The sequence below is a fragment of the Exophiala aquamarina genome, assembly GCF_000709125.1.
Source record: "Exophiala aquamarina CBS 119918 chromosome Unknown aczIA-supercont1.10, whole genome shotgun sequence".
Taxonomy (NCBI): domain Eukaryota; kingdom Fungi; phylum Ascomycota; class Eurotiomycetes; order Chaetothyriales; family Herpotrichiellaceae; genus Exophiala; species Exophiala aquamarina.
Window position 1 is genome coordinate 833,402 of NW_013550578.1, and position 23,467 is coordinate 856,868.

General features: G+C 50.8%; 7 protein-coding genes across 7 annotated transcripts; 5 read left to right on the forward strand and 2 right to left on the reverse strand.

The window, feature by feature from the left end:
- Positions 1 to 516: 516 nt before the first annotated feature.
- Positions 517 to 2,295, forward strand: A1O9_09590 (uncharacterized protein; the record flags this gene model as incomplete). Its single annotated transcript, XM_013401559.1, has 1 exon — positions 517 to 2,295. One exon carries the CDS (start codon positions 517 to 519, stop codon positions 2,293 to 2,295), a length of 1,779 nt encoding a protein of 592 aa, XP_013257013.1.
- A 1,298-nt stretch (positions 2,296 to 3,593) lies between these two features.
- A1O9_09591 (oxidoreductase) lies at positions 3,594 to 4,622 on the forward strand (the record flags this gene model as incomplete). The annotated part of the gene is made up of 3 exons (XM_013401560.1): positions 3,594 to 4,037; positions 4,088 to 4,304; positions 4,357 to 4,622. 3 exons carry the CDS (start codon positions 3,594 to 3,596, stop codon positions 4,620 to 4,622), a joined length of 927 nt encoding a protein of 308 aa, XP_013257014.1.
- A 748-nt stretch (positions 4,623 to 5,370) lies between these two features.
- On the forward strand, positions 5,371 to 7,718 carry A1O9_09592 (uncharacterized protein; the record flags this gene model as incomplete). Its single annotated transcript, XM_013401561.1, has 2 exons — positions 5,371 to 5,820; positions 5,913 to 7,718. The coding sequence occupies 2 exons, from the start codon at positions 5,371 to 5,373 to the stop codon at positions 7,716 to 7,718; spliced, it is 2,256 nt and encodes a 751-aa protein (XP_013257015.1).
- Positions 7,719 to 8,553: 835 nt separating this feature from the next.
- A1O9_09593 (uncharacterized protein) lies at positions 8,554 to 11,247 on the reverse strand (the record flags this gene model as incomplete). The annotated part of the gene is made up of 1 exon (XM_013401562.1): positions 8,554 to 11,247. The coding sequence occupies one exon, from the start codon at positions 11,245 to 11,247 to the stop codon at positions 8,554 to 8,556; it is 2,694 nt and encodes an 897-aa protein (XP_013257016.1).
- Positions 11,248 to 15,006: 3,759 nt separating this feature from the next.
- A1O9_09594 (uncharacterized protein) lies at positions 15,007 to 16,878 on the reverse strand (the record flags this gene model as incomplete). Its single annotated transcript, XM_013401563.1, has 2 exons — positions 15,007 to 16,560; positions 16,615 to 16,878. 2 exons carry the CDS (start codon positions 16,876 to 16,878, stop codon positions 15,007 to 15,009), a joined length of 1,818 nt encoding a protein of 605 aa, XP_013257017.1.
- A 786-nt stretch (positions 16,879 to 17,664) lies between these two features.
- Positions 17,665 to 20,859, forward strand: A1O9_09595 (Ca2+-transporting ATPase; the record flags this gene model as incomplete). The annotated part of the gene is made up of 2 exons (XM_013401564.1): positions 17,665 to 20,215; positions 20,264 to 20,859. 2 exons carry the CDS (start codon positions 17,665 to 17,667, stop codon positions 20,857 to 20,859), a joined length of 3,147 nt encoding a protein of 1,048 aa, XP_013257018.1.
- A 1,204-nt stretch (positions 20,860 to 22,063) lies between these two features.
- Positions 22,064 to 22,744, forward strand: A1O9_09596 (riboflavin kinase; the record flags this gene model as incomplete). The annotated part of the gene is made up of 2 exons (XM_013401565.1): positions 22,064 to 22,153; positions 22,193 to 22,744. 2 exons carry the CDS (start codon positions 22,064 to 22,066, stop codon positions 22,742 to 22,744), a joined length of 642 nt encoding a protein of 213 aa, XP_013257019.1.
- Positions 22,745 to 23,467: the final 723 nt, after the last annotated feature.

The window sequence follows — 23,467 nt, forward strand, 5'->3', positions numbered from 1 at the left end:
CACGTTCACAGGCCAGCTGGCATTAAGCCCCTGTCCATTTTAAGTGTATCCTTACGCATAAATCGTAGGTTACATGTGAGCCGAGCGCTTGACGGTACCGCCATTTACCAAGTCGCCGCTTCACCGGTGATATAGCATGACTACGGACTGACAAAAAGGATGATACAAGCCGGAGGCCCTGTTTCTGAAGGAAGAGCGGGAAGGTTTTCTTATGTCGAGAACTTTCTATGGCTGAATGCGGCGTGACTCCACCTGAGCCTGTAAGTACTACTCCGAACTCAAAACTTGGTGGACGAATATATCCCAATTGGGAAAGAGGTGTATAAAACGGACGCTTTTGCGATTCAAGCCACCAGAACGTTCAAAGTTTGGGTTAGTGGTTAGTCATCCTTGGCGCATTTGGCGAAGTACTGGGGAGCCATATAATTAGATGGGAGAAGCTGAGGTGAGAAAATGGAAAGGAAGAGTAATCATCGAAATCGATTTGATTAGTTTCGATCGGTATAGAAAAGCGAGATGGCTCAAGTCAAGTTCATCATCGAAGATCGAGAACTCAAGACAACGAGAGAGCGCGAGCTCCGCTCAGCAGAGGCTCGAGCTCATGCAGCGCGGATATCGCATCAACGCAAGGGCACTGCTTCTAGAACTTCTCGAATAGTCCCGTTGCGTGTTAAGCATACTGAGCTGATACACAAAGGGACCACCCACACGGGCGTGGGAACGGAGGAGGACGATCCACCAGAGAATGACAACTTCTTGTCAAGAATGCTGGGAGGAGGGCGGATTGATCCATTTGAGACGTCGCCTATTCGAAAACTACCCGATTACATCTTGAGTATTCTCGACAATGCTTGGATGGACATCTGGTCGGCGCTCCGGCCCCACCGCCAAATCGGAGTCATCCATCCGGATATCTATGCATGGAGAACCGCTGGGCTTAGCTGCGATGCACTGTTTCACGCATACGTGGCAGGTGCTGCAGGAATAGCGTTAGCTCGAGGCGTTGGCCAGGAGCTGAGGGAACAGATCGGGCGAACACAAATCTATCACACGGTGAAGGCCATCAACGGTGTGAGCCAGGAGCTTAGTAAAAACGATGGGCCGCCCTCAGATTCTCTTCTTCTGGCAGTAATGACGCTAAGTGGGCATGGTGAGGCCTTTGCAGATGAGGGGCAAGAAGAGCCATATGTTCGCTCACCATTGGTACAAGCAAACAGGGTGAATGTCTTCGCTCGACTGTCGATCACACCTGCTCACTCTCAAGCGATCGGATCACTTATAATGAAGAAAGGGGGGATTGGTGGAATTGTACTCCCCGGCTTTCGCAGGTTGCTATGCTTGACAGACCTGCTGCAGTCGACCATCCAGACCACCCAGCCAATGCTCCCATATGTCGGCGTATCCGAGTCTCTAGTTTCCTCTCGTGTCCACACCCGTGATGCGAAAGCATCGGCGCGAGCTGCTATTCTGGGAACTGGGTTCTGGGTCGAGGGTTTCCCTGCCATTGACGCAGACTTCCAGGCGATTCTCTTGGCAGCATGCGAGCTGACAACGGCGCTGGACCACTTCCAACGAAAAGAGAACAACCCTCCTGTCTGGGTCGATATTATCGAGTTCAGGTCGTGGGTGCAATATCGCGTATTGTCCCTCCAGCCACGGCTTTCGGCAAGTCTAGATATCCAAGATTATACATACGAGGCATGCCGACTCGCAACACTAATTTATGCAGACCTAAATATATGGCCCCTGCCGAAGTCGACAAAGACCAGATCTCGCTTGGCTGGAAAGCTGCACGAGGTCATGACACAGCGTGCTGGAAGCGAAGGCGCTGCTATTTCCAATGACTTTTTGCTGTGGATCGGCATGATGGGCGCGATCGCGGCACGCCATACAAAGTACGAGGACTATTTCCTGGACTTGCTGGCCCGGGACACTCGGGTGCTCTCATGGCCCAGCTTCAGCCTGATCATGTTGGAATTTCTTTGGTGTGATTTTGCCGTTGCGCCGCTGGCACGCCCGTTATGGCAGCAAGCACGTGCGATGAAGAAGTTTCATGAGTTCCCATATTGCGCGGCCAAACTGCCCACGAACATAATCATTGAATTGGACGTGCTGGAGCACCAAAATTTGGGGTCAACTCTAGAGTATCCACAGACCCAATTTGTTGCCTCGATGAATTCATGTCAGGCTGTGAGGAGCTCAATAGAGATGACAACGAGATGTGCGTCCGAAGTAAACCGAGCAGTGACTGGTGCACAAGGAGCAATTGAGGTGGAGGCAGTGACCGTCAAATGACACGAAGTGAGTGTCACTTCATGTACGCCTTCTCACTTCCCCGTCATCAGTACATATAGACTGCAACCCCTTGAGCACGTCACGAACAAGGCTCACGATTGCGGCTCATTGGTCTCTAGAGTCCAGACAGCAGTCTTACTTACCTCTCGACCCTGCACAATGAAGCCGATCATCACCAAAACCTTCCTCCTTTGCGTAATCCTCCTTTGCGTGTTCATCTCTATAGTGAGCTCGATGCCATCAGAGCTGCTGTGCCGCCTCCCTGGCCGCCGGTGTGAAAAAGACGATGGTTGCTGTCCAATTCCGTTCATTGGGAAGGTATGTCACATACATGAACTTAAAAGCTTCCCACCGATCTGGTGACAAGATCTAACATACATAGCATGCATGCTGCTGCTACAGACTGTCCTTGGCCATAGATGCAGAGGGACTGAGTGGCACTTGTGGCAAAAAGTGCTGCATGTAGAAAAGAGCCAGCGCCTAATCGAATCATACGCGCCATTGCATTGAGGTATGAAAGATTGAATATTGCAAAACACCATGCTTGTCGAGTGGGCAGCGGGATGGGGCAGCGTTCGGAGAACTTACCACGCATGACAATCAACGTCCCCTCCAGAAAGCAAGGAGGTTACGCCTTAGTCCTAGTTAAAGAGCATTGAGTTTCCAGCCTGTACATTATGCTTGAGACTTCACAGTTTGCATAGCATTTACAAGGAGTCAGTTTTATGATGCAGTTCCAGGAAGATTCCTAGAAAATGATCGATTGTGATTGCTGAAGGCAGCCTCTGAAATGGACATAACGCCGTGGCTGTCAGGTCTTGGCAGAAGAGTGCATGCCAAGACTTCGACGACGCCATTATGTAATCATGACAGTCCGGAAGTACTGATCCGCCGTATAATTTAGTGGCATGTTCGTGGGTTTATTGCGCAATGATGATCCGGCCAGTTCGAGTCTTAGATTGCTCCAATCTTCTACGTGACGTTCATGTTCACACAGGCGCACGCGCTTACATGCATTTCTTATGCGCCGGTCATGAATCTGGAGCCTGGAGCCTGTATCTCACCAGTTCCGCAAGCTATAGCTAGAGATCCGGCCATGTAGGCCTTTCGGAGATGAAATCCGTAAGCTATGGTGACATCAATGACCCTCAGCAAAAATTATGACGTTCTCCAAACAAATTTCTACAGGCAGGTACTTATAGCTGACTATGACATGACACGACTTCATTTGACTTGATCAATTTTGGCATTCTATCCTCCAACTTGATACGTATCACGCCTTCCAAGCGAGACTTACGATGGACACAGCAAAGAATAAACTCAAACAAGCCACAAGCTCGGAGTCGCCCTTCGCAGCTGGCTTCAAGGTCCCAATAACGCACCAAGATCCTCCTGGGAAACAAGGCGATCTCCCTATAGAGCCCATCAACACCCAGGTCCCGACCGAAGATGGTGGACTCCAGGAGTACAAAGCAGCCGGGAAACTACAAGACAAGAAGGCTCTCATAACTGGCGGTGATAGCGGCATTGGAAGAGCAATTGCCCTATTGTACGCGATGGAAGGAGCGGACAGCATGATAGCATATCTGCCAGAAGAGGAGGAAGATGCCCAAGAAACCAAGCGTCAGGTGGAGAAGTTTGGCCGGACGTGTCATTTGATCAGTACAGATCTAAGAGAGTTCGAAAACTGCAAAAGGGTTGCCGATGCCGCCCTGGAGAAGCTGGGCCGGGTGAACATCCTGGTAAGCAGGGCCCTGCCGAAGGATGATCGAGTACTGACCACAAGCTCAAGGTCAATAATGCTGCTTTTCAAATGGTGCAACAAGACATCACGGACATCGCCAATGATCAATGGATCAAAACATTTGACACAAATATCCATCCCTTTTTCTACCTCTCGAAGCTTCTCATTCCTCATATGAAGAGAGGCGACACAATTATCAATTGCGCATCGATCAATGCCTACATTGGCCGCCCAGACCTGCTGGATTACACTTCAACGAAAGGAGGTAAGTTGATTTCATCCGCGTAGAAGTCGCACCTCTGACTCAATTCGTCTAGCAATCGTATCATTTACTCGTGGACTGGCCAACCAGCAGATGAGCAAGGGTATTCGGGTCAATGCAGTATGTCCAGGGCCGGTGTGGACACCGTTGATTCCTAGTACAATGGGCAGTTCTGCACAAGATCAGTTTACCTCTCCTATGGGCCGACCTGCTCAGCCAAGCGAGATTGCAACATGCTTTGTGTTCCTTGCTAGTGCGGACAGCAGCATGATATCCGGACAGAGCCTTCACCCCAATGGAGGTGTCATTGTCAATGGTTGAATATGAGTTGGTTATCTGGATCGGCCTTTAGCATGCAGGGAGGGGTTGTGATCGAACATGGATGGTCAACTGTTTTTCCCTGGAGGAGTTGCAAATGCTCGCCAAGCTGCAGCCTTGCTGATGCTTACAAAGGGCCGACGGATGGAAAACGGGAGATCCACAATAGCCTAATTACTTTAATTGTATGCATATTCTTCCCCCAGTAAAGTTCGCTTTGCATTCTAGGTTTAATTCTCTTTATCATGGTACACAATTGAGACTTCGATATGCCGCTCCCCTAGTCGTCGATCGTCAGCCATGACTTAGGGAATTGAAGAGGTTGTACAAAAGGAACTTGTGTACGAAGTATCGTCTTTGTCAAGACGCGATGTACGAGACGATCCGAAAGCACAGGATCCTCGCCTTGTCACTACATCCCTACTCTGTATAGCACCGAGTGCTCACCACTTGAGAGCCTCATACTCGTACTCGCCCTCCGTAGAGAACCTTCATCTTAACACACTATCGCGCGCCTGAAGTGTGACGCAACAAGAATAACCCCGAACGCTCTTAGTGCCCTTCTATCTTCAGACTTGGAGTTTAGTTTAACCTTTTCGGAACTACTGCAGGTCGTAATTAGTTTCAGGCAACCAACTTTACAGTTCTACGAACGGTCACTAAAAACCATCTGCAATAGCAGTGTCTGCCTGCTGAAATTTCGCATTTCCCATCTTCAGAATGCCACAAGAGCCTCTGCGCATATAGCAAAATGACGAGTTTACCAGAAAGGCCTGCCAAAGCCTTCTCCTGCATTCGCTGTTTTGAGCGCAAAGTGAAATGCGACAAGGAGAATCCATGTTCGAATTGTGTCAAATCGAGAGTCGAATGTGTATTTCGGGTTCCACCAGCACCGCGTCGCAGAAAAAAGCGGCCACAAGAAGAAATCCTCCTTGCGCGATTGAAACACTGCGAGGATCTGCTACGGAGCAAGGGCATTGAGGTCGGCACCTCAGAAACCCCTGGCCAGGGTTCTGTCCCTAGTGGCCCTGCGAGCCATGACCCTTCTCTGCCCAATCCTGACACTGGTCTGTCGGGCAATCAGCCACCAGGCACAGTTGTTTTCTTCCCTGGGCCCGATGCTAGAAATGGGCAATTGATTGTTGATCATGGAAAGTCACGATTTATTGAGAACAATTTGTGGACCAGCGTTTCTGAAGAGGTATGTTTGCGTTCAGCTCATTGAGCCTCTGTCCTATCTCCACCCATCGCCCGAACATTATATACAAAGGTCGCTGACTTTGATCCTCCCAGTTCAAAGCCAAGGAAGCCATCGAATACGAAGATGATGACGAAGATGCCAACTCGCCCGTTGAAGACAACACGGATTTCATGCTGGGGATGACACCTTCGAGCAATACCGTTTCGATATCCAGATTGCATCCATCGCCCGAAAATATCATGAAACTATGGCAAATCTTCCTCGACAATATCAACCCAATGACCAAATTAATCCACCAGCCCTCTTTCCAGAAGATCATCGTGCAGTCGATGTCGCAGCTGGACAATTTACCCCGGAGCCTGGAAGCCTTGATGTTTGCAATCTACACAACCGCAGTATTTTCTCTCGATGATGACGAGTCTGAGATGAAACTTGGTGAATCGAGGAAGGTCCTTCTCATGCGCTATCGACACGCAACGAGAGGTGCGCTTGCGAGAGCAAAATTCATGGCGACCTCTGAGCTTCCCGTCCTGCAGGCATTCATGCTCTATCTTCTGAGTATGCGCGATACCTACGACTCCCGAACCCTCTGGACACTAGCCGGAGTGGCCAGTCGCATTGCCCAGGGTATGGGTCTTCATCGCGATGGGTCATATCTTGGAGTTGCACCCTTCGAGTCCGAGCTACGTCGACGACTGTGGTGGCAAATATCAATCTTGGATTTCCGGTCCGCCGAGTTGAGTGGCTCCGGTCGATTTGGAGATTTTGGGCTTTCTGATACTAGAACACCCTCCAACGTCAACGACGAGGACATCTTCCCGGAAATGACCACGGAGCCCGTCCCTCAAGCCCGCCCCACCGAGATGATTGCGTGCCTTCTGCGCTGTGAGTTCGGCCAATTCTGGAAGGAAAAGCTCGCCGAGAGGAAAGCCATCACCCTCGAGGACGTGAAGAACACTGCGCCATGGAAAACGTCATTAGAAGAGAGGGATGCGCACATCAATGAGCTCGAGCACCGACTAGAAGAGAAATTCTTGAAATACTGCGACCCATCGATTCCAATCCAATTCCTGGCAACCATTATTGCTCGAGCGGCGGTCAATAATATGAGACTGATGGCGCACCACCCTCGCAAATACGGCAATGTGGATGATCTCCCACAGTCAGAGCGAGATTTCCTCTGGAAGGTGTCTCTGAAACTCCTGGAATCGGATAATCTCGCACACTCCGCCCGGGGCCTGAAGAGATTCATGTGGCACACGAACGAGTATTTCCAATGGCAAGCGTTCATCCACCTCCTGAACGAGCTAAAGTCCAAAACCCTGGGTGACGAGGTGGATCTCGCGTGGCAGCAGGTCGAAGAGGTCTTCGAGAACCACCCGACTTTCCTGACGGAGCAGAAAAAGCCGCTGCACGCCGCCGTAGGGAGCGTGTGCCTGAAAGCGTTCTCGGCACGAGAGAGAGCCCTCAGGGAGACCACCAACGGTGTCTTCCCGAAGGTCGTCCCGGGCTACATCAGGACGCTGCGCGAGCAGCGAATCGCGGCTGCCAGACGCAACACCAAGCAAGAACCAAGCGTCGAGAGACTCTCCCTCAACAGCAACCCCAACACCAACACCTCCTTTGAGCAATTCTCCTCACCGGCCACGGCTGGCGCACAGCACTCGAACGCGGGCAGCGGAAACGTTGACCCGCGCTTCTCCTTCCAGATGAGTCCCCTCCACCCACAGCTCCCACTCCCGACTTCTTTCCAGCCGTTCCAATACCAGGCGCCGTCCTCGGATGCCCTGATGTTTACGTCTGATCCCGCCCTGGCACAGGAGCTTGCCATGTCCGACATGCCCATGGATTGGGCGCAGTGGGATATGCTCATGAAAGACCTTGAGATCCCAAAGTAGAGAGAAGGGCAAGAGAGAACAGGGCGGTGACCATGTCCCTCGACCTGATAGCAAGCACTCAGTCCACTTAATTTTGTACCATCACGAACAACAAACCAGCTCTTTTCGAGGTGAATTTGATACTCCCTTCTCTTCTTTTTACAGCCTTTGCGTTTCTGCCGAAAGAACCCAACTCACCTGGGAGCCTGAGTCCATATCAGGCCAAGCCGTGGTCGATATGTAAGGAGGACGGACACGATTTAGCGTCACGAGAACCGCTACAAGAACCGCCGTCACGTTCGTCTTCGAATTTTGCAAGCCCAGCGCCGGGTGCTGCTGATACAGGACCTCGGCTCTCTCCCTCTCTCACGTTACACTACATAGTTAGTTGCAAGCATTCAAAACCTCGAAATGACAGTGATTGAAATGTCCATCGGAACTCGCCGGTGAGATTTGCGTTTATCTTGTATGAACGTATATGAAAAGGGGATCCTCAAGATATCTAAGAAAACACTTCTTAGAACTCTAGTCCATAGTAGCAGTATGGCAAAGGCAGTGATTTCCCTTTTAATCGATTTGCCCCAGTCTCGAGTAGAGAGGCGCACACAACTCCCGTTTAGCCTGCCACATACAGTGCTCATATTTGAAGATGACAGATCATTGACACCATGTCTATTTTGGCTCAATTTGGCTTAAGACCCATTGCGTAATGTACAAAACCAGATGGAAAATGCTTGCCGCACAAAAGTTCGCCTAACATCCCGCTTAACATCCCAACAAAAAGCTTTCTATACCAACAGATACGCGAACAGGGCTATACCGCACATTTTTGGCGACAAAATTCCTCGAATAGGAGTCACTCTTCAAGCGGTTTCGGATCATCCGTCCGGTACCATTCGCCGTTGAAGGCGTTGATAATCCATGTGCTTAACTTATCGTACACGATTTGATTGGCGTTGTGGAAGTAGATCGAATGGTCGCTGTCCGGGAAGAAATGCACATCGTAATTCTCAATACCAGCGAGGTCGAACTTGTCCAATAGTGTCAGAGTATTTTGCATGTGAACATTGTCGTCTGCGACTCCATGCATGATGAGGAAGCGTACGTTTTGGGAAATCGCCGTTACATTTGAGACGGCGGTGCGGTCGTAACCATCTGAGTTATGCTGCGGCATCCGCATGTAGCGCTCTGTGTAGATGGAATCGTAAAAGCGCCAGTCCGTCACAGGAGCGACCGACATGCCGTACTTGAATGTTTGACCTGCGTCTTTCTCGAGCACTTTCAACGTCATGAAACCACCATAAGACCAGCCCCAGATTGCTAGTCGGGAGGCATCGACGTACTTTTTAGCAGCCCACAATTTGGCGGCCTCAATCTGGTCGTGTGCTTCAATGGTTCCGAGTTCATTACGAACTATTGTGCGGGCTTTCCGCCCAATGAATCCAGTCCCTCGCCCATCCACAGTCACAACGATGTACCCAAGAGAGCTGGCGATGTAAGATTGGAAATCAATCTGAAACCTGCGAGTGACCATTTGGGAGCCAGGTCCGCCGTAAAGGTAGAAGAGAACGGGATATCGCTTCTTCTCATCAAAATGGGGTGGTCTTCTTTCCACGGCCTGTAATGTGTAACCATCTATAGTAATGTTTTGGTAGATGAGATGGGGAAGTTCGTGGCTTGATGCCATCTTAGAAAGGTCCTTGTTGTCCTCAACCGTTTGTTCGATCTTCTCCGCATTTGCAGGAGTTGAGATGACCTTTTGATATGGAATGCCGGGGCCGTTGTATTGCAGGTTAATATAACCACCGCCAGAGGAGAAATCGGCTCCCCAGTACGCAGCTTCGCTGGTGGGAACGAGGGACGTAAAGGAAGTGCCATCTAATTTCACACTGTAAAGATGACGCTGGCTGGGTGCCTCTTTGGCTGCAATAAAATAGACCAAATTGTTCTTAAGATCGATCGCTGCTGCACCTCCGTCAATCTCCCAGGCACCCTTTGTGAGTACGATTGGTATGGAGCTGTTGAGTGGTGAAAAGTATGCCAAGTGATTACCATTGTCGGATACAATGACATCAACATAGCCATCGCTTGGTCGTCCGTTTCCGGGATCGGCAGGAATAAATTCTGTCAGCTGTGTCGGATCAATCCATCCACCATCAACGCCCTTCAGATCGATAGTACGAACAGTTTGTCCAGTCTGCGTAACCACGTCCACAAGGACAACTCTCGCACGGTCGCTTTCACGATTGGACTCGGAGACCAAGACCTTGCCATCGTCTGCCCACACAGTATTGAAAATAATACGATCATCATCAGGGAAGCCGCCATCGATGTTGACCTCGAAGACTTGCTCCTTATCGATGTCGTAGAAAAGCATGTCGACGACTGGATTAGGAGCACCAGCCTTTGGATATTTGATTTGCTTGACATCAGGATAATTCTCTAGACCTTCAGGTGGAGTCTTCCCGCTCGGCCTCGACAGGAAATATTGTACAGGATATTCGGGAACGGCGGTCTCGTTTGTGCGGAGGAAAGCAAGATACTTCCCCTCCCTTGACCACCAGGTGGCAGAATTAGTACCAAAAACCTCCTCCTCATAGGCCCAGTCGGGGATTCCATAGAAGTACTCTGGACCCCCGTCTGTGGTGATCTGGGTAACTTTGGAAGAAGAGAGTTCTCTCAAGTATAGGTTGTTGTCTCTAGTGAAAACGATCGACTTGCTCGTAGGGGACCACGTCGCAAGTTGCACCTTCGAGGTGGCGAAGGCTGGATCGAGAGGCTGAACACTCTGCGTTTCAACATTCAAGATATAATAAAGTCCAATGAATGAATGGCGGAAGACTTTTTCTCTGGCAATCAAAATCAGGACATACTTGTGATCTGGGCTAACCCAAAAGTCCTCGGACCACTTTTGTTGGCCATTTACATTGATATAGCCACTTTTCATAAGGGTTTCGCTGGTCGAAGCGGTCAAGGATGTATTCCGACTCCGAATATCTTCAACAACGAGAAAGTCCTTCCCAGGCCGGTTGTACTCCAACAACAAGCCATCCTCACCAGACGGCCCTTTGATCCATTGGATGGATGCGTGTCTTGGCCTCCACTGTCCTGTCTGTACCTGTCCCAGAGTGATTTTCCTCCCGGAGCTTTTCGTAGGTGTGTCATGATCGTAATCTAGCGTTGAGGCATGCTTGTAGCGTCCGCCCGTGATGAACACCACCAACGCGAAAGCCCAGCCAAGAATGGCAATCACCGAGACAATCCAGATCGTCCTGCGGAGGCTCTTCGACATATGTTGACTGCTTCCAGTATAACTTTTGTTCTTGAACCTGGGTAATTCAGGGTCGCTATCATCGTCACGGTATTCAAACTGCTGCCGGCCTTCTTTGGATACATATACTGAGTTAAGATTCTCGAGGACGAGAGAAGTTGTAGAGGCACTCGAGACGCTGTCCTCTGAGGATCTGGGGTGGGGAGTAGTGGAAGAAGATCCCCCTTTCTCAATTAAATTTGCTCTCTCTTCATCTCCCGCCTCACTTATGCGACCCATGACTGGAGTGGGCGCGAGGTTTCGTGCGCCTCCGCCGAAAATGTTGTAGTTAAGAGCCAAGGAGGTGGTGCGGGAGTGCGAGGAGGATGTCTGCTTACTATCTCGACATGCCGGCCGGATCGTGTGGGGCAAGATAGCGCTCTCAAGGTCGGTCCTCGGCGCGTTTGATACTCGTCTTCGCGGCGATGGGAGAGGGAGTTCTCTAGCCCTTATATCGGTGATGATGTGGAGATGGGGACTTGCGTGTCCGGCTCGTTGTGTCGGAAAGCACTCGGTCATCCTTCCTATTCTGGCAAAAAGCTGCTAGCACAACGCTAATGCTGCTAGAGAACCACTAGCTCCTCACTGGCGCTAGCTATTGACAACGACTATCTTGAAGAGGATATCAATGTACAGCGTTGAACAACTTATATTCTTTGGCTATCCACCATTAATTGGTAGCTGGGTCGAACTGTTAGGTGCTCCTGCCATGAGTGCCCGCTTCCTGTTCGCAGCCTTGCTCTGATTTGCCTGCTTCCGTCTGATGTCCGAATGCGGGAGCCGGTTGCTCGAGCACCTCTCATCCACAACATACCAACAGACAATGGCAGCAAAAAGATTTGCCATGCTTTTAGGCTACAAAATTGTCGAGATTGACGATCACTTTCCAGGCTATCGTTATCTCCTGATTAATGATAATACACATCGAAATTCATGGTGGAAACTACTAACAAACTCCACCCTCTCACTCTCAATGTTGTTTGCCACCACTCAGATCAATGACACCCACCTGCAGAGGCTGCCATGGTAAGGAATGCTAAGTGAATGAGTCTGATGCTAAACATGGGTTGTTGACATGTGCTGGTGATTGAAGATAACCCCCGAGGGTTTTCTGCCTGTCAATCCCTACTTCATTGTAATTAGGAACGTGCCAATCAGCGTAATGCACGCCATCAATGGGAAAACCACCCAGCAGATCAGGAACCCAAACCACATTATCATGCTTCTGTTGCTCTGTCTCCCAGATATATTCTTGGCCTGATATCCAAGATGCAGCAGAAGACTCCAGATCGCAGTTGCCATCAAGATATTCACTGCCACAACAGGAATGATCAATAGACCAAGGAGCAGGCGCAAAGTCTTTTCGGAGTCCCCTTGGACGTCTACTATGACGGCCTTTTCATCTTGAGAGAACACTGCCGCAATCAGCCCTGGGTTGAAAAGAAGGACTATGAAACAGGCAACGACAACCCAACACACTCTGATTGCAGCAGACCTTTTTCTTTGAAGGGCGGTCTTGCAGTGTTGGCAACACGAGCCAAGTACATGCGTCATATGGTCAGACTGTCGTTCTGTGTCGCGCGCTGGCAATTCAGAGCCTTGTGGTGGATAGCCGCCTTCCATGCCCGCCTCTCCTGCAGTCTTGGATGACCGGGTCTCCTGCGCTGGAGACCTCGTCAATTGAGGCCTTGTCCATTCTAGGACTTCAGAAATCTCATTTGAAGCCGATTTGGGGGTTTTGCTTTGCTGTTGGATTTGCTCGTATTGCCAATCAACGGCGTCCATCAGCGCAGAAAACTCCGACTTTTCCTTTAATAGCCCTCGTTCAGAGGAATCTTGAGAGCCAAGGGTACTTTCCTCGTCCTCGGTCATGACGATAGTTGTTTCCGAGCTGCCAGCTCGCTTCAAAGGCCACGGTCCAACTCGTTCAATGTTGCCGCTGACTTCCTGTGTGACAGGTTTCAAGGTCACCGCGTTGGATATCAGGCTCCCAATAGTTCCTGGGATCATTTCAGTCATCTCCATGGAAGAGCCTCGTGAGGGAAATCGAGTTAGAAATGATGGGGACGGCTGCTCAAAGCCTTGTCCCTCAGTTGCGTCCATGACATCAGCTATGACCTTTTCGATGCGTGGAGGCTGTACCCAAGAAACATGACAGCCTGCAGGAGAGTTGATTTCCAAGACCGAAGTGTGTGGCGGTATTCTTTGAAGTGAAAGCCAGCTTGAAAGAAATGGATTTTGAATGTTCGACGGCCAGTAATGGAATCCATCAATTAAATATCGGAGCGGGGAAGTATCACGAAAGGCCTCTGCAGAATACAAGGAAGGCGGCTGCTATGAAATCTCGTCGATTCTGTGGGAGGAGGGCCCTCCCATGAAGAGAACCTCATTTTCTCGCCCACTTTACCCTTCCTGAAACTGACAAGATCTTCTGGAATCGCCTTGCCGAAGTTTGTTGAAACATACGCTTCTTACTTCTTTCGTCTTGGTTCGGATTGTTGCCCACATACCGGAAAGCTACATCTTCATCCAGTCCAGTCAGAGTCCGATTGTGAATTCATGCGCCCTATTTCTCGACATTCCAAAATCAGGGAGGACCAAACCCATCGACCCCCCAAGCCAAAACACGTCTCCGTCACAGAGAGTTCACTTTTTCAAACTAAACGCACAAACGCTTCTGACGTCTCCACACCTATACCATACCCTCGGGCTCGCTCCGACCTGGTCACATATGTCGATTGGCGAGGGCCGCTGAGCCCAAGCCCAAGATCCACCTTCTTCGAAGCCACATAAACCTTGACTCTCCTTGTGTACTTGCTTGTCTGGTTTTGCCTCGAGCTATCCATGAAAGATCCCAGCCAGGCAGCTATTGGCGAAATCAGAGACCAGGCAAAAGCAGCCTTTGACCTACCTGTCTCCTTGTGCATGCGTAGGTTCGCGCTGATCGACAAGCACACACGTTCGTTTCGTTCTAGCTCTGCCTGTGCCTAGCGAAAAAGATCCAAGCCGTCACCAGCCACGAAACAGACTGGTTTCTTTTCGGTACTTTGCGGCTACAGATGCAGCTAGGCGCATGGTCCGGGTCATGCACTCATGACAATCGCGCCTTCCAGGCTTTTTCCACTGCATCGTCTTGGTCCCTCGAACTCATTGGATCGTAACCCTTTGCAGCACTGTAAGCCCCTTGGAGTGCGAGCGCTGCACCACTTTCGCTCCCCTGACCACTCTGAATCGCAGTCCGGAGACGGAAGTTTCCTTTCCATCGCGCAGTACTACTTGACAGCGCACGACGAACGACATGGAGTAGGCTCGGTTTAGCAAGCCCACAGGTGTTTCGGACCTCTTTGTCGGCAGAATGGTCGGAAACACGGACCATCCAAAGTCCAGGTTCGCCGCTTGATTTTCTTGCCGTAAAATGCGTACCTAGAACTACCTAGCAACTGAAAAGGGGTGCGGATTGGCTCCCCAGGCATTGATTCTAGTGTACGCAGGGAACAGAAGGTCTGTTCTCATCTAAGCATCCATATATCAGGATGAAGGGTTTGGAAAGGCAAGCCGGACCACAGGAGATCTCTAGGTAATCGTCCAATTGCGAGTTTGACTCCATCGAGCCACTATCGGTCTACCCAATCCTAGTACCTAGCTTTGTCGAGCACAATCAATGGATGAATGATCGTCCACCCACCAAGGGGAAGGCTGCGGGTGTATTGATTGCCTCCCCAACTCCAATGGCTAACCAACTAACTCATCCCATGTTCTCCTCCATGTCACTCGCTCTGTTGCACGCTGTAGTATGCGGAAACCAACTCCAACCATAATAAGGGTATTTCTAGAAATACAACAGGTGTCATTCAACCTCCTCGCCGGTAAAAATTCGCTGGAAGAAGAGAAAGAGCACAAGGATTCAGACGCCTTGCACAAGTAAGAGAGTCATTTGAAATGTATGGGTCATCGATCATCACCCCCCAGAATTTTAGTTTCGAAACAAAATGCACGCAACTATGCTTCCGCAGCAACATGCTGAGAAGCAGTCTGCGTCGTTGGGTCATCACCAGGACTCGTCTCAGCCCATGACCCCCAGAGCCCTCTCTTGGCTCGGATTCTGAGAGGTAGACCGATCGATTTGTCACCTTGTTCCACTTTGATAGCGTCTTTGGTGGCTAGGACTAGCACTTCAAAGAACATCTTGGTGGCATCTTCTTTGCTGGTTCGGTGTTCAGGTACGAGTTCCTGGAGGAGGACAGACTTCTTGGCAGGAGATGATGGATTCCCCCCAGCTGCATCTCCCAATTTCTCTCTGAGCAAGTGCACGGCGTGTTTTGTGCCTAAAGACACCGGTCCACTGTCTGCTGGGTGAACAAGAGGCATAGTTGTTTCGTCGAAAACATCATCCCCACCGAAAATGCCTTCATCGTCTTCCCCAAGAACCATATCCTCCAAGGCGGGACCGAGATCGCTTGCAAGCGGTTGATGATCCTCTTCAATAAGCTGCGAGGCGGAGGGAGGGAAGCCATCGTCGAGGTGCACAGCCTCGTCAATGTCCGGACCGTCTAAACGAGGAGACTTCTCACTATGCTCATCCTCACTGAGTCCTCCGATACCACTATCTCGCTTTCGCTTCCGATCGCTTGATCTGGTGAGAGACTCGAAGGAGAGAAGCCCCTGTAATTCAGGAGCCCAATTCCTCGACCGACCGTCGTTCATAGCATTTAGCACGAAATCTCCATTCTTCTGCATGTTCATCAAAGTCAGAAGGACGGGGTCTCTTGGTAGAAAAGATGGTGCTCGTAGAATCTTGGATCGATCCTCTGCCTGGGCTTTTATTTGGCTGTTGTGTAGGACAGTCTCGGTATCTGGAGCTAAAGGCTTTTGCCTGCGACTCCGTTGTGGTTGGCGGGCAACGATTTCTTCGACTTCTTCTTCGGCTTCAGGTTGTGTTTGGAAGGTCTGGTCGAGTTCTCGCAGCATATCAGATCCGGCTTCTGACAGAGGGGATTCTGTGTCTCTAACACGATCGGCGGCCTGTCTCAATTGCAGGGTCTCGTCATCTCCAAGTGCCAGACGCTCATCATCACCGATTGCGGGGAGCCCTTCATCAGCTAACCCAAGCTGGGGGCCGTCGATCATGGGCACATCGTCACCACCATAGTTGAGACTAATAGCATCATCATCATGGATGAGTGGTTCGTCGTCTCCGAGAATGCGTTCGTGATCAGGCTGAGGTGTAGGTGCGGATCTGCCAACGTTTATGCTGACGGATACGTCGTTGTGTTCACCAAAGTCCAGTGTAAAATCGTCCTCATTGTAAAGGGCGTCTTCCTCTCCTGGTATCAGCATTGATTGAGTGCTACTCTGTTGAGGATTCAGGGAAGAGGTCCAATCGTCATCCAGGTCTTGGGTCTGGTCGGCAGTAATCTGAGGTTGTTGCGTCATCGGATATGTGAAATCCATCGGAGAGAATAGATCATCGATTGTGAGTAGCTCCGGAAGATTCAGATCGATGGTGGTGGTGGCATGAGCAGGCAAATCATGATTATTAGTCGATTTAAAGGTCTAGAAGCGATGTTAAAGAGGGGCGAATTGGACAACACGGGAAAGGAGACTGACCATGCGGATTTTGATGAGAGCTTCATTGCAGTCATCGAGCAGATAACGCGCTTTCCTCCCATAGATACGCACAACACCAAGCATCAACTGCCCACTCAAGCGCAAAGCCATGGGGGCATGGCCTTGGTCAACAATCGCGCCGACACTGCTTTGAATATCCGACTGCAGGATCTGGGTCTTGGAGAGCTTGCGCTCAACGTTGGAGGCGAGCCAAACGCGAGCCAGAGGCCCGGTCTTGGCCAGCAGTTGTTCAGAATAAAACATGATGCGTTGAGGGGTGGATGTGCATTTAAGTTGGCCGACGAGTCAAAAGGGTGGCACGACGCGTCAAGAGATGATATCCGAATAGCAAAGGGATAGATAATCGCGCCGTAAAGATTGACGATGAAGTCGAAGAAAACAATGCGCGGTCGAAGCGAGGTGGGAGGGGAGGAGGAGGAATCGAGAGAGAGGATAGAGAATGGTGGTGATGAGGATGGAGGAAGGGCGGGCGCAGGTAGTGTTTGCTGGAGCGACGATCGAAAAGAGGTGGTTGGTGTTGTCCAGCAGCGGCAACGGCAGCGAGCGGGCACTGGCCACTGGCCACTGGGCAGTCGCACCAGTGCAATCTCAATGGCTGACCCATAGGCACGTGACTGAATGTCTTGCAACACGTGTCTCAGCTCGGCAGCTTGTCCCAATATGGAAGCCACGGAGAAAGATTGCTCCGTTCCAGCATTCGGAGAGTCGAACTAAGTCCGGATCGAGCGTCGACTTCTTTTCTGGAAAGCGCAGGTCATACTGGCAACTTTGCATCGTGTCGCATTTCGTTGGGTTCAAACACGACAACCACCTCTACCAGCATTGGAAGCCAGGGTTCAGCAACAATCCGCAGATCCAAGTTGTATCCCTTGTTTCAATACTCTCTTCCACCCATCAATACCACTCAGTTTACCGCACAAGCCTGCCGCACGACCGGAGAGACTGGCCATTTCTCCTTAATCGCCTGGCCGCGTCCTAGTACATTGGTCGATGATGATGGCCGTGCGGTTAATATAACACCATGCAATCATGTCAACACTATCAGTCCCGGCTCTTCCCCAATTCAACCCCCCTACGAGCCGACCTCAAAGTCCTGCCCAACTTGCTGGCGCCTCCTCCAAAATAACCTCTGCTTATTCCCTGCTACCCCCGGAAGCAACTGCCAGTGAATTACAAACGTCCATCACACACGGTCTCTTCCAGAGCGAGGCACATGCCAGACTCGTAAAGGATGGCCCTAATGAATTGCCACATGAAGAAGAAGAGCCCCTGTGGCTAAGGTTTCTCAAGCAGTTCAAAGAAACCCTCATCCTCCTGCTCCTTGGTTCTGCTGCTATCTCCCTCTTCATCGGTAATAGAGATGACGCCGTCAGTATTGCCCTCGCTGTCACTATTGTCGTCAGCGTGGGCTTTATACAAGAATACAGGTCCGAGAAATCCCTTGAAGCTCTAAACCGCCTCGTACCACATTATGCCCATGTTAGACGAACTGCGCCTCCAGTGCGTCGCCTTTCTAGAAGCCATGGCGGCCTCACCGACTCATTTGAGATGGAGCCTCTTGCCAACGGCACCGCAGTCCCTCCAGAAGAAAAGCTATCCTCCACAATCCCAGCCACCCAACTTGTTGTGGGAGACCTTGTCATCTTCTCAACGGGCGACCGCATTCCCGCAGACATTCGAATCACGCGATCAACCGAGCTAACCATCGACGAATCGAATCTGACTGGAGAAAATGAACCTGTCGAGAAGCATTCCGCTGCACTGGACAGACCTCCAATGAAACTAGAACATCGCCATGGAACACCAGAACCGTACAACGCTGCCGGTACCGTCGGTGCGGATGTCCGTCTCAATGAACAACACAACATCGCCTTTATGGGTACTTTGGTCCGCTCTGGGCACGGTGAAGGGATCGTCATTGCCACAGGGGGAAATACAGAATTTGGAACCATCTCACTGTCCCTCCAGGAAATTGAAGCCCCTAGAACACCTCTACAACACTCGATGGATCTTCTAGGAAAGCAGTTGAGTTATATGTCCTTCGTTGTCATTGGGATTATTATGATTATCGGCCTTATCCAGGGCAAGAAGCCACTCGACCTTTTCACCATCGGGGTCTCACTCGCGGTTGCTGCTATTCCCGAGGGGCTACCAATTATCGTCACCGTAACCTTAGCCCTGGGGGTCTTGCGCATGGCCAAAAGAGGTGCCATTGTTCGCAAGCTTCCGAGTGTCGAAACTCTAGGATCCGTTAACGTGGTCTGCAGCGATAAGACAGGAACCCTGACTCTGAACCACATGACTGTGACCAAGGTTTGGCACTTTGATGTTAATCAACCATTCAATATCGACACTTCAGCCCAACCTACATCTGCCATGAGCGCTGTCTTTCGCATCGGCAATATCGCCAACAATGGGCGCCTAGCTCAGTCAAGCTTGGGTACACCGGCCACTGCTGCTTCTGCTGCTGTGCTCTCCTCTACTAGAGACATGTCTGCAACGAGCACCAAGAGCAGATGGCTAGGGCAGCCCACTGATATTGCGATGCTTGATGTATTGGATGCATTCGGGGAAGACGATCTACGTGATCAAGTAGGGCATAGGACGAGTGAAACTCCTTTCAGTTCCGAACGCAAATGGATGGGCGTTGTGCTTGCCAGTGCAATGGGAGATGTGACAAATGGCCAAGGTCTCGGTGCAGAAACGGCTTACATCAAAGGTGCTTTGGAACAAATCTTGAGTCGTTGCGACACTTATCTTACTAAGGATGGTCAAGAATTTATCCTCGACGAGAAAAGGCGTCAAGAGGCACATGCTGCTGCCAAATCCATGGCTGAAGAAGGCCTCAGGGTCATCGGGTTTGCCAGTGGCACTGTGCGAAACAAGAACCGTCATAGCAGCCGCAGTTCAACCCCTCTAAGCGATAAGAAACCCACCGAGGGAGATCTATACAAAGGCTTGTGCTTTGCTGGACTAGTTGGCATGAATGACCCACCCAGAAAAGATGTGCACAGATCTATCAAAAGACTGATGAATGGAGGTGTCAAGGTTATCATGATTACTGGTGACGCAGAAACAACTGCGGTGGCTATTGCGAAGAAACTCGGAATGCCAGTCAACCCTGCTTTCTCTGCATCCCGATCTGTACTTCGTGGTGATGAACTCGACCGAATGTCTGAGCAGGAGTTATCCGAGGCCATTGTCACAACGAGCATCTTTGCCAGGACGAGCCCCGACCATAAGATGAAAATCATTCGTGCGCTTCAAGCTCGCGGAGATGTTGTCGCAATGACAGGAGATGGTGTCAATGATGCCCCGGCCCTGAAAAAGGCCGACATAGGCATTGCAATGGGTTTGCTTGGGACTGACGTTGCCAAAGAAGCTGCTGACATGATTCTTACCGACGATGACTTCTCCACCATTCTCCGGGCCATTGAGCAAGGCAAGGGTATCTTTTACAACATCCAAAACTTCATCACGTTTCAGTTGAGTACGAGTGTTGCGGCGTTGACATTGGTCTTGTTGAGCACCATGTTTGGCTTTAAGAATCCGCTTAATGCCATGCAGATTCTTTGGATCAGTAAGTCTATAGGCACCCTCTTTGAATGTGAGTTACTAACGCCTAAAGATATTCTGATGGACGGTCCTCCTGCACAATCTCTTGGAGTTGAACCTGTCGACCCTCGAGTAATGCTTCAACCTCCAAGACCACGAAATGCAAATGTACTCACCAGACGGCTTATTCGTCGTGTTCTCACCTCCGCCCTAATTATTATGATGGGGACTCTGACCATTTACATAAGAGAAATGGTCGATGAGGACGATCCTTCCTCGCCCGTCACGCCAGACAATACTCCACTTCGAAGACGTATCGTCACGAAACGTGATACCACCATGACGTTCACGACCTTTGTGCTTTTCGATATGTTCAATGCCCTGACTTGCCGATCCGAGGCTAAATCGGTATTGTTTGGGGAGATCAAACTGTTTGGAAACAAGATGTTCAACTATGCAGTAGCAGGGAGCTTGGCGGGTCAGTTATGTGTCATTTATCTACCATTTTTGCAAAGAGTTTTCCAGACCGAAGCTATTGGTCTTTGGGACCTCTTTACTCTGGTGTGCATCACCAGTACAGTCTTCTGGGCCGATGAAATTAGGAAATGGATCGAGAAGAGACGAGCGGCTGGCCACTTGCCGAGTGTTGGGTATTCGGCCAGTGTGTAGATTATATATATAACACGGGGTGGAAGTAGTGACGGGGTATAGCATATATACTAGTACTCCCCAGTGTATTGTACAAATCAGAGAGGTTGACAGTATTTCAAGTCCACCTGACTAGACCAAAATCCGAAGTAAAAAGTTTTCTGACACCTTTATGAGAATTTTGATGGAACTTGGGAGTGCTTGATTCGCGAGGCTCGAACAGGATCTGCTCTGATATTCTCCGATTGGCGTAGAATCCGATCGAATAAGGGATTCCGAAACCGATGACTCGCCTATCTGAAAGGTGTAACATGGCTACGTCGTGATAGCCCTTGCAATTGTCCAGTCTCGTTCTCTTACTGAGGGGTTTTTCTCGCTCTCCAAACATAGCTGAATCCTATATTGACAGGCCAGGGTATAGGGGGATCGATTTCTAAGTGGGATCCGACCGAGATTATTGTGTCAGATCGCTCTCTGCTGACTAACATCCAAAACTCAGATCTTGGATGCCATTAATTATCGGCCACTACATCCCAAACGAGAAAGATAAGAACGCATACTTTGTGTCAGATAACAAAGTATCCGGGCACATCGAGTCGAGGCTCACCTCAGCCATCTTGAACGGTTGATTTAGATCGATCAACTTGCACGCCTCTGTCCGGCGGAGCCGAACGAATCACACCCACGGACCCAGCTCTCACTCACCACGGTAATCATGACCACCGACGCAGCTTCTTCAGGAGCCCCAGAGGCGCCGAGCATCAAGGGTAACGCGGAGCGCGAGCGCGAGCCGTTCGCGGGTCCAGAGTCCGGCCCGGAACCGCCGTTTCCCATCAAGTTGCAGGGGCCTGTGATCAAGGGGTTTGGGCGAGGAAGCAAAGAGGTGAGCCTGATTTCTGTCTTTTGATTTTCGTTTCTTTTCTTTTCGCCCTGCTCCGCTTTGTTCGAGGGCCGGTGGGGGAAGAAGATGGTGAGCGGAGACGGGGGCGGGAGAGAGACAGGGAGAACGAGTGAGCCTGATGGGTATGGGCAAGGCCGAAGTGAAGTAGCCGTGGCTTGCCCTGCTCATGCTTGTCCCATCGTCCTCGGCTCGTTCGCACTGCTCTCGAGTTGCACGCTCGTTGGGGCCTCAATGACACGGTACCACAAGCGTGTACTTTAGCGAGAGTCGATTGGCCGGGCCGTTCAGCCTCGTCATTTGTTACATTTCCTCCACTCATGCTCTATGCCCTTGGGCCTCTTCTACAAGTATGGTTCCCACCTCTACAAACATCGTTTCTTCTGCAACCAAATACCAGCACCACCAAAGGAACTCGTGAATGCTAACCAAAGCACCCGTTATGTCCCGCGATAGCTCGGCATCCCCACCGCCAACATCCCTCCCGAGGGACTCTCAGCCTACCCGGACCTGCGCTCAGGCGTGTATTTCGGCTTCGTGGGCCTCTCGCGGCCTCCCATCACCGACTCCTCTCCTGCGACCTCCACGCCAACACCGCGCAGCACGACCGCCGAGATCTACCCTTCAGTCCTCAGCATCGGGTACAACCCGTACTACAAAAACACGGTCCGCTCGGTCGAGATCCACATCCTGCAGGAATTCAAGCGCGACTTCTATGGCGCGGCGCTGAACCTGCTGATCCTGGGCTTCATTCGGCCAGAGTACGACTACGTCAGTCTCGAGGCGCTGGTCAGGGATATCAGGGTCGATTGTGAGGTTGCCGAGCGGAGTTTGAAGAGGGATGCGTATGCGAGGTTTAAGGATGTCGCGGAGAGAGGGGACGGGGACGGAGACGGTGACAGGGATGAGCATGAGGATGAGGATGCAAGGTGGTTGACGAGGTTTGAGTGGGTAGACGGCGTTGATGCTGCTGAGGTCGAGAGGAAGGTGTTGGCGAAGCAGGACTAAACGGACGAGCTGCGCCACTAAAGCAGGTTTGATAGATACAACGACCAAAACGCCCCGGACAGCCACAACGGGTACGGACACCGCTGGGCTTAGATGAGATAGACCAATATGTGGAGTTTGAAGGTACCAACTACTTCTCCTGCTACTGGAAGAACGACTGTCCCGCAAGTCCGTACACCTTGTTCAGAGATGGCCCTGGCTTCCTAATTAGGAGCGGCAGTATCAGCAGTAGTGGTTGGTAGAGCTGGGCACTGGGCGCAGCCTGGGGCGGCCTAAAAAGCAACCGGCAGGACGAGACGAAGCCTCCAAGCGAAAGAAAGTGAGATTCACGGATCATAATTGGAAAACGGTCGAGGGAGATTCTTGAATATTGCCGTCAGCTTGCATCTGGCATTTCTGCATGCACGTGAGGTCGAATTAGAATCTTGGAAGAAGGCCGAGCATCGTGGGAGAGAGCAAGGGGGAATGAAGGGCAGGGACACTACAACTAGCGCTGAGGACCCCGTATTGCTGTGTTGTACGTATAAGTCGATACCTGCTTGTTTGAGATTTGGGGAGAGGGAAACCAAGAATGGGTGCCAGGGACTCAGTTCGCTAGAAAGATCAAGCGGTAGAGAACGAGGGAGGAGGCCGGGGGGATTCATTTCACCGACACAAGCCTTGTAGGGGTTGTCAAAGGATGTCGGGGCGGAACGCGGTGCAAGGATTCATAGGTGAACGAAG